Source organism: Ochlerotatus camptorhynchus, unplaced genomic scaffold, assembly GCF_037179485.1.
Source record: "Ochlerotatus camptorhynchus isolate MF236.1 unplaced genomic scaffold, CSIRO-AGI_Acam_v1.1 ptg000726l, whole genome shotgun sequence".
Taxonomy (NCBI): Eukaryota; Metazoa; Arthropoda; class Insecta; order Diptera; family Culicidae; genus Ochlerotatus; species Ochlerotatus camptorhynchus.
The window spans coordinates 301950-312500 of NW_027041200.1; the positions used below are offsets into that span (position 1 = coordinate 301950).

General features: G+C 41.5%; 1 protein-coding gene across 1 annotated transcript in view; it reads left to right on the top strand.

Moving 5' to 3' along the window:
* The first annotated feature begins 1165 nt into the window (after window positions 1–1165).
* Window positions 1166–10551, top strand: part of LOC135714794 (cytoplasmic phosphatidylinositol transfer protein 1-like) — a 49034-nt gene continuing 39648 nt past the window's right edge. The window contains 5 exon segments of the mRNA XM_065238162.1: window positions 1166–1218; window positions 1462–1554; window positions 1612–1760; window positions 2816–2819; window positions 2888–2905. Coding sequence (XP_065094234.1) covers window positions 1507–1554; window positions 1612–1760; window positions 2816–2819; window positions 2888–2905 — 219 coding nt within the window. The 5' untranslated portion in view covers window positions 1166–1218; window positions 1462–1506.

Here is a 10551-nt window from a genome sequence, read left to right on the forward strand (position 1 = left end):
CCAAGCACTTTTTTCCGGAGTACAAATGATTGAAGGAAAGGGACGATCGCAGTATAAAGAGTACGTAATTATTCCGGATGTTAAAAATAAAGAACAATAAAAACTGAGAACATATTTATTATAATTCAAAATCAGCCAGATGGAACAAACGATAACCTGGCAAAACTTCTTCTCGTTAGCTGAACGCTAGTACTGCAAGTAGCATCTGAAGAAAAGAATACAGGGGAAACAAAATTATTTATATGTGCTAGCGCTTCGGATTCATAAGTCACCAGATTACGTCGGTGTATGGTAATACACTTCGAATTCGGAATCGAACTACATATGGTGTCGATGGAATGGAACAGCCACAGGAAACTTCCCTAAGAATCCAGATGGAACGAAAAAATAAAGATTTACCTCTCGTAGGGCACTTTTACCATCTTCTACTGCTGCTTCTAATAGGATGAATAACCACTCGCGTTTTATGTAATGAATCTACGGCTTACGGGGGAATCACGGACGTCGCACGCAAATGAACTTATAGCGAATTCGTTTATTATCGGGGTTGGAACCAGTTCCAACCCGTGCGAACCCGAACTTTTTGTCAGTGCGAACCTCGACCCGTGCCAGGTTTTAAAAACAAATGATAAAACTGACGTTTGCTGGAAAACAAGCAGACCCAATCTTGATACCCGATCCAGGTTGGAACTGAATAATAAACGAATTCGCTATTAATTTCATGCACTGGCATTTTTTTCATCCAACTCAGAGTTATTTTCACTCAACGCAAGCTTTATGGTAAGTTACTCAGCGTTGAGTAAATTAAGTAAATTTCCATTTTTTACTCATCTTTGGGTAATATATGTATTACTCAAGCGTTGAGTTAAAATTTACCATCATAACACATTCATTCTTACCCAATGGGATAAATGGTTTTACTTAATTTTGGGTTGTTTAAACTCAAGCTTTGGGTAATTTTCATTTTCTGTGAGAAAATAACTTTCGAAATGTCACTTTTAACCACGAGTTAAATTTAACTCGGCAAATGGTTCACAGTAAAGCCCTACAGTAAAAGTATGGACGTCTGTCAAAAGTTGTTCCAATCGAACCGTCAAAATGCACCGCTTTGCTCGATTGGAACAGCTTTTTCAGTTTTGTGGTGACAGTCGTCCATACTTTTACTGTAGGGCTTTAGTTCACAGGGGTTCACAGCCTAAACTGAAGAAAACAGTTAAGGCTGTGAACCATTTGCCGAGTTAAATTTAACTCGTGGTTAAAAGTGACATTTCGAAAGTTATTTCTTATGTTCGAAAATCCCCGTGCTGTCGATCGACCGGTTTTCGAGCCACGGTCGTCAAAATTTAACTTCTTGTCTGTCAGAAGTAACCACGCTCGGATAGCAGGGTTAATCGATAACTTTTCATCTGTCAAATTTTAACCAAAAGTTAAAATAATCCACCAAATGGTTCAGAGCCTAAGTATAATATTTATTGTTGATTTTTGATACAAAGTATTTGATCAGGAATGCTCATCAAAGAATATCGAATTTGTATGCCATTAACAGTAGAAGAGGTTGGTGTCTATAATTTGTGTACGGATTAACTAATTGATTATTTTTATCTTCTTCAGTACAAAATTGGGCAGCTGTATATGATTGCACGGCACAGTCTCGAGCAATCAGATGTAGGAAACGGTGTGGAGGTAATCGAGAACAAAGAATGTTATGATGAAGAGCATGGTAAGGGGCAGTACACGGAGAAAAGAATTCATTTGTCTAGGTGAGGTATTCCTGCTTCATTGAAAATAGAACGCACCAGCTCTTACGAATCACGACAAAAAAATCGTCAATATTTATGGTGGTGACCAGCGTTGCCAGGTTACCAGATTTATCTGGCACAGCCAGAGAAATTTAACCTCTGCCAGACAGATTTTTGGGAAATCTGGCGAATTATCTATATGTTACTTTATTGATGAATCTACGCGAAACTGCACCAGTGCATGCGACACCTAGGTTCTAAATCCAAAACCACAAAAGTGATGATGTACTAAAAAATATTCCATACGATTTGACAGGTAGCAAAACGTCATTTTCATTTTATCATCATTTCCATCTGCTGGTCGACCTTAACGTAGATTCATCAATTGGCGTTGACGGCACCGTCGAAAAATTTGCTCTTCCAGCAAATTTAGATAGTTTCTTATGGGAATTTTCGGTGAAGTGAAAGGATAGTACAAAGTCCGCCATGTTTCACGCACAGTCTGACGTTTGCTTATGGATTTTCTCATAGGAGTAAAGAGCTACAGAGTCGCCGTCAACGCCAATTGTGCCAGATTTGTGTTCGTGGTCTGTCAGATTTTTTGAAAATAAACCTGCTATCCCTTGGCGACGCAGTTTTCGTGTTTGTTCGGACGCATTATTATTGCAATCACTAAAAAGTTTTTCACATCTAAATAGCATAAAAGTCACGCTAAATCGCAACTCACCTGACCGACGCGCATAGCTTGGTAAACCAAATTTCTTAAATTTTGTTCGGTTTTTTTTTGCTGCAATAGATCAGTGCACGAAGATTTGCCGCACTCTTCCCTCTCCCGTAAATTTTGACAGTTTTGGGTGGTTTGTTTTGGCTCCCATTCGTTGCCATCTCTTTTACTCACAGACAAAATGATAGGAAGCAAAAAGTGAGGTTAGGGACCGTGCACTGATCTATCGTTCTGTAAAATATATTTTTTACCGAAAGTTTTGTAGAATGTGTTCTTTAACTATTTGTTTTATATTACTTCTGCGTGAAGTCAACTATTTACATAATTAAAGATGCTAATTTAAATAACAGAGTATAGTGTCATTCCGCATCGAACGTTCGACTGTTTCGGTCTAGTGTTGCTTGCACTCCGTTATCAGTACTAGTTTTTTTTCCCTATTGAGGTTTTTTTCAATCCGCTTTCACACTGAGTGGTGTTATAGTATACACAAGTGTAGTGAGCATCGCGGAATTGCATTTGCCGCACAACCGTTCGAGAAAGGTAGCAGTCATTTCCGGCCGAGTCCGGCAGATGAGCTGTTCATCTTTAGCCAACAAATTTCATCGCATCACGCCACTGCAACATCAAGGTCATCGAGTTCACCAGCCGGCGAGCCAGCCGGTGCTTTGTTGAAAACACTCGAGGGAAACAATAGAACGATCATCATCATCATCCTCACATCAGTAGATCATCGTCATCAGCCATACTCCGTGCGTTTGTGTGGAGAGTTAAGTAACAAACGGTTATCTTCCGTTCTCCGCAACCTGATTAATCTCCATACAGCGTTGATTAACTTTTCTGACACCTTTTTGATTTTTTTCCTGAAAAAGTTTTCCTTTTTTTTTCTTTATCACTTCGGTTTTTTTTTGCTATCTGATTAATCTCCTTATAGTGTTGATTAACTTTTCTGACACCTTTTTGTTTTTCCTGAAAAGGTTTTCATTTTTTTTTCACTTACTGGTTTTTTGCAGTCTGATTAATCTCCCTATAGTGTTGATTAACTTTCCTGGCACATTTTTTTTGCTTTGTTGGATTAAGTATTATTTTTACCGTTATATTTCTGGATAAGTTTTTTTTTCTAATATATATATATATATTTTTTTTATTATTATTTTATTTTTTATTTTTTTTTTGTTTTTTTTACGCATATTTTTTTTTCTTGTTTATGTCGAAATCTGTTGCGGAGGTACTTAAGACCCCGCAATGGATGAAACAAATGATGGCGGGGGTATTTCGCTAGCAGATATCTCCGATGATGAGTCTGTTGAATCTCCATCATTCGAAAATCTGCTTCTCACTGAAGAGAAAATGGATACCTCAGGGGACTCTACTTCGGACCCCAAAACGAGCACTGGAGCTTACCCAAAGGTGATGTCTAAACAACAGCCTCCTGCACCCCCTGCCCCCTCTTCACCACCATCGCCCCCTCGTCCACCTGTTCCTCCTACTCCAACCGTTCCCTTAAAAATTTCTGCGACCCCCCGCCATAAAGCTTACCCAAGCGGCCGTGGGTTGTTTTTTTCCGGCCCAAACAAAAACCTTTGAATATTTCTCGGATTTCGAAGCATCTGACAAAACATTTTTCGGCCGTAACCGATATATTTAAGGTGACGCCAAACAAACTGCGCGTTACCGTTGATGACCTGAAACAGGCAAACCGGATTGTTGCCTATGAGCTCTTTACGATGGAATATCGAGTCTACATCCCCAGTTGCGACGTAGAAATCGAAGGAGTGGTCACCGAAGCGAGTCTAACTTGCGAAGATTTCCTTCATGCCGAATCCTTCGGTATTTTTAAAAACCGTGCCCTTCCGAAAGTGAAGATTCTGGATTGCATCCAAATGCAATCAGTGTCTCTCACTGGCACGAAAAAAACGTATTCTCTGTCAGACTCGTTCCGTGTGACCTTTTCAGGATCGGCGCTACCTGACTACGTCGTAATTGGGAAGGTTCGACTGCCTGTACGCTTGTTTGTACCGCGGGTAATGAACTGCTCAAAATGCAAGCAACTTGGTCACACCGCTGACTTCTGCTCCAACAAACCGAGCTGCGATCAATGCGGCGAGCTGCATGCAGATGGTCCTTGCCGGGCTACCCCAAAATGTGTTTACTGCAAGGATACTCTGCATGCTTTGGTTGATTGCCCGAAGTACAAACAGCAGGGAGAAAAACTTAAGCGGTCTTTACAAGCTCGCTCCAAGAGGTCACTTGCAGAACTCTTAAAAAACACCGCCTCATCTTCCCAAACCACCCCAAAAACCAAAAACACATACTCCATTTTGCCAGATGATGATCAGGGCTCTGACTCAGAGGTTGGTGAAGGTAGTCCCTTTGTCTTTAAAGGCAACACGAGAAAGCGATTAAAAAAAAACGTCACTCAAAATCCGCGTAAGATCTCTCGTATGGACTCCCAACCTACCTTGACAAATTTAAGAGGTAGCGGAAATGTACCGAAACCCCCACCACCGGGATTTAAATCTCGTAATTTTAACAAGGACTTTCCGCCACTTCCGGGATCATCTAAAACCCCAGATATCCCAGTTTTTCAGCCAGAAAAACAGCTGAATAATCAGCAAGAACATGATGCCATGTTCACGTTTTCTGGAATTGTGGAGAGCATCTTCAATATATTCAACGTCTCTGACTCAACTCGGAACATTATTGATTTAGTGCTTCCATTCGTGAAAACTCTTTTGAAGCAACTAGCTTCTAGGTGGTCCTTCCTTGCATCGATCATATCCTTTGATGGATAATTTTCCGAATGAGGTCGGGGATATGATCTCTGCTCTTCAGTGGAACTGTAGAAGTCTTATACCGAAACTTGACACATTCAAATTTTTAGTTCACAACTCACTTTGTGATGCATTTGCTCACCGATCTCCCTTTCCACGATTTTAACATTATTCGCCTTGATCGAGCAGATTCGTATGGAGGGGTGCTTCTCGGGATTAATAAGCTCCATTCCTTTCATAGAATCGATCTGCCTTTCGTGACAGGCATTGAAGTTGTCGCATGTCAGGTAAATATTCGAGGTAAAAGCCTCAGTATTGCCTCAGTATATCTTCCTCCAAGAACTGCGATTTCTCGCCAAGGTCTCTCAGATATCTGCTCAGCTTTATCTGAGCCTCGGTTGATCTTAGGAGATTTTAACTCCCACGGTACAGGCTGGGGGGAACTGTACGATGACAACCGCTCAACCCTGATATACGACCTTTGCGATAACTTCAATATGACAATTCTAAACACTGGGGAAGTAACACGAGTGGCCAAACCTCCAGCAAGAGAAAGTAGATTAGACCTCTCCCTCAGTTCGAGTTCACTATCGTTGGATTGCTCGTGGAAAGTAATGCAAGATCCCTACGGTAGTGACCACTTGCCAATCAAAATTTCTATTACCAATGGTTCATCTTCCACTCGCTCGGTTGACATCGCGTACGACCTCACGAAAAACATCGACTGGCAAAAATTTGCGTCCGCGGTTCTCGGTGGTACTTATTCGGTTGAGATACTCCCTCCGCTGGATGAGTACTCCTTTTTATCGCGACTTATCGTTGACTGCGCTCTTCAAGCACAGACGAAACGCGTTCCGGGTGTTTTCGTTCGCAAACGACCTCTTACTCCGTGGTGGGATAAGGATTGCACCGACGCGAACACAAGAAGTCCGCCGCGTTTAAACGCTTCCGCAAACACGGTAAGGTCGAGGATTTCGAGCGGTACACCGACCTCGAGAAAACTTTTAAGGGCTTGATTAAAGCCAAAAAACGCGGTTACTGGCGTCGGTTCGTCGATGGTTTGTCGAGAGAGACTTCCATGAGAACACTCTGGAATGCCGGCAGGAGAATGCGAAACGCGTCATCACCGGTCAACGAAGACAAGGAGTACTCAGACAGTTGGATATTCAGCTTCGCGCAGAAAGTTTGCCCGGATTCGGTGTCGGTTCAAACCAACGTTCGTGATAGTCCGTCGGGTAGTAACGAAATAGATTCTCCGTTTTCGATGGTGGAATTCTCACTTGCTCTCCTCTCATGTAACAACTCAGCTCCAGGAATGGATAGAATCAAGTTCAACTTGCTCAAAAATCTCCCAGACGTCGCGAAGAGACGCTTGTTGAACTTATTCAATCAATTTCTGGAGCACAACATTGTTCCGGATGATTGGAGGCAAGTAAGAGTTATCTCCATTCGAAAACCCGGTAAACCCGCGTCGGATTATAACTCGTACCGTCCCATCGCGATGCTGTCCTGTATACGGAAATTGTTGGTGAAAATGATTCTTTTTCGTCTAGACAAATGGGTCGAGTCGAATGGTTTACTTTCAGATACGCAATTTGGATTTCGGAGAGGCAAAGGAACGAGCGACTGTCTTGCGTTGCTTTCAACTGAAATTCAACTGGCCTATGCGCAAAAACAGCAAATGGGTTCAATTTTCTTGGACATTAAGGGGGCTTTTGATTCTGTTTGTATCGATGTCCTTTCGGATAAACTCCACGATAGTGGGCTTTCACCAATTATGAACAACTATTTGAGCAACTTGTTGTCTGAGAAATATATGAGCTTTTCTCATGGAAACTCGACAACTTCACGAATTAGTTACATGGGTCTCCCCCAGGGCTCATGTTTAAGCCCCCTTCTTTATATTTTTTACGTAAAAGACATTGATGGTTGTCTTGATGAAAATTGCTCGCTAAGGCAGCTTGCAGATGACGGCGTTGTGTCCGTTATAGGGCCAAGTGCACCGGACCTGCAAGGACCATTGCAAGATACCTTAGACAATTTGTCTACTTGGGCTATGAAGCTGGGTATCGAATTCTCTCCGGAGAAAACTGAGTTGGTTGTTTTTTCTAGGAAGCATCATCCTGCACAGTTACAGCTTCAACTAAAGGGTAGAACAATCACTCACAAACATATCTTACAAGTATTTAGGTGTCTGGTTCGATTCCAAATGCACATGGGGAAAACATATTGCGTATCTAAAACAAAAATGCCAACAAAGAATCAATTTTCTTCGTACAATTACCGAAACTTGGTGGGGAGCACACCCGGTAGATCTTATCAGGTTGTACCGAACAACCATCCTTTCGGTTTTAGAGTACGGCAGCTTTTGCTTCCAATCCGCAGCAAAAACACACATTCTTAAGCTGCAACGGATTCAATACCGTTGCCTTCGTATTGCGCTAGGCTGCATGCACTCGACTCATACGATGAGCCTCGAAGTACTCGCGGGTGTTCTCCCACTGACAGATCGTTTCGCTGAGCTGTCTTTCCGGTTCCTCATCCGTTGTGAAGTATTGAATCCTTTGGGAATAGAACACTTTGAGAAGCTGCTCGACCAAAATCCTCAAACAAGATTCATGAGTTTGTACTATGAGTACATGACGCTGGAGGTTGGTCCTTCTTCATTAATCTCCAATCGTGCTTGCTTTCAAGCCTTCTATAGTTCCTCTGTAAATTTTGATCTGACCATGATGCAAGAAATCCATGGAATATCAGATCACCATCGGTCGATGGTTGTTCCCTCAATTTTTGCAATCAAGTACCACCATGTAAGTAACGATAAAAGATTTTTCACAGATGGGTCAACCATAAATGCTTCCACTGGATTTGGTGTATTTAATCAATTTTATAGCGCCTCCTATAAACTGCAGAAACCATGCTCCGTATACGTTGTGGAACTCGCAGCTATATTTTACGCAGTAGAGCGAATTGCCTCACTACCTTCTGACCATTATTTCATTTTTACGGATAGTCTTAACTCATTGGAGGCTATTCGTTCAATGAGGCCGATGAAGCATTCCTCGTATTTCCTGCCTGAAATACGATCTAAACTGAGTGCTTTATCTAACTGCTCCTATACTATCACCTTAGCTTGGGTCCCATCTCATTGCTCAATTCCGGGTAATGAGAAAGCGGACTCATTGGTTAAGGTGGGCGCTATGGAAGGCGATATTTTTGAGCGACAAATCGCCTTCAACGAATTTTTCTCCATTGCTCGCCAGCAAGTCCTCATCAGTTGGCAACAAAAATGGAATGATGGTGAATTGGGAAGATGGTTACATTCTATTCTCCCACAGGTGTCGAATAAACCATGGTTCAAAGGGTTGGACATGAGCCGCGACTTTATACGCGTTATATCAAGGCTTATGTCCAATCACTGCTCGTTAGACTCGCACTTCTATTGAATTGGGCTCTCAGGCAGCAATTTATGTGCGTGTGGCAGTGGTTATCACGATATCGAGCATGTTGTTTGGTCGTGTACCTTACACCGTGTTGCCAGATCTGAGTTATCCACATCCCTCAGGGCCCGAGGAAAACAACCCGCGATACCCGTTAGAGATGTCTTGGCGAGCCGAGACCTTGACTATTTGAATTTAATTTATGTGTTTTTAAAACGGATAGATTTGAGGATTTAGAAGTTAGTGTCATCTTGTGTTCTCCCAAGTTGTTAGCTACCCATCGGTGTACCCCCATGTTTGTCTTTTTCATCAGAGTGTCGCTTAGTTCGAGATCAAGAGCACGTTGCTCTCTAAACCTTGTGTTCACAATCCCTACCCTGCCATCCATTTGTTACAATTTGTTACCCCTAACCTCGAGATAGCCGCGAGTAATCGGCCCCCGCTTTACTAACGTTAGTTTTAAGTAATTCTGTTATCTAAACAATGAATATCGGCTCCGCAAAGCTACAGCAAATGAGCCTGGAAAAATAAACGAATTATTAAAAAAAAAAAGAGTATAGTGGTAATTTTTAAACGATCGATAGACAGTAGCAGCACCTACCCTACCCGTGTCCCCACGAGATCGTCAAGTCGACGATGACAGGAGCACATACCGTGTTAGAGGTAACAATAGTTGCAATTTCCAAACCTACGACTGGATGCCTTACTTATGAACCTTTTGATTTATTTTATTATCAAAAACACACACAAAATTAATAAACCTTACGTTCGGTAATAATCTTACGGAACGGTAAGTGTCTTTGTCCAGCCTCAATTCATTAGTTTTACCGTAGACGTCCACGCAACATGAAGCTTCTTTCGCCGTCGTAGGTCTTGTGAAGAGCTGCATTAGATTTTGATGAGAAACATAATCCACATTCCGTAAAAAAAACAGTGCATTTAGAAACTTCAATAAAGCTGCTAAATTAGTAAATAAAATTATACCTTGAAGCTGATCAATAATCGTGGACAGTAGAGATCATACGGTGGAGGATCCGGAGCTGAAGCTTAGCGTTTTTCGCAGCAAAAAAGGAGGGAATACATCTCCTTGGCACACTTCTTGTGGGCCTGGGATAATCAGACCAGTGTGTGTCGGTCGCATGGGAAACGGTGCTGGGAAAAATCCAACTGGCAATACCCATTTGAGATCAATGCGGAGCAATGTACAGCACTCGTTGTTGTCACATTTGACTATCTATTAAAAATAAAATACAACCAGAGTTACAACTATGATAAACAATACAAAAAATACAAAAAGGGATTTTTTTTTAATTACCGAACAGGTTTGGGCTTTCGACTTCTATGAAACTTCGTAGGTAGGTAGAGTTCAAGGATATATCAACAAAGAGCATTGCACAGTCAAAGTCAAGTAACAAAAATTACTTGTAATTTTGTCAGATATTGATAAAAAATACAGTTTTTTTTTACAGTAAATTATCGTCTGTATCCTGGATTTTTATCAAAAAAAAAAAAGTGTTCATGTTTGGAAATTTATAAACTTTTTTTTCGGTGAACATTTCAAGATTAGATATGCCCGCTCTTCTTAAAAAAAAACACAAATTGTTCACACCGGCCGTACGCGTAGCAGCTGAAATACCTACCTACCCATCTATGTTATAGTAAAATCAAATTAAATTAAGGATTGTACGACTTTTCCCCGAAAACCAGTCCCCCGAAAACACTTTCCCCGAAATACAATTCCCCGAAATACAATTCCCCGAAATACAATTCCCCGAATGGCACAGTTCCCAGAAAATAATTTCCCCGAATGTACCATTTCCCCGAATCTGCGCATCTTCGCTGGTTAACTACTTGTATCGAACAATACCACAATAAAC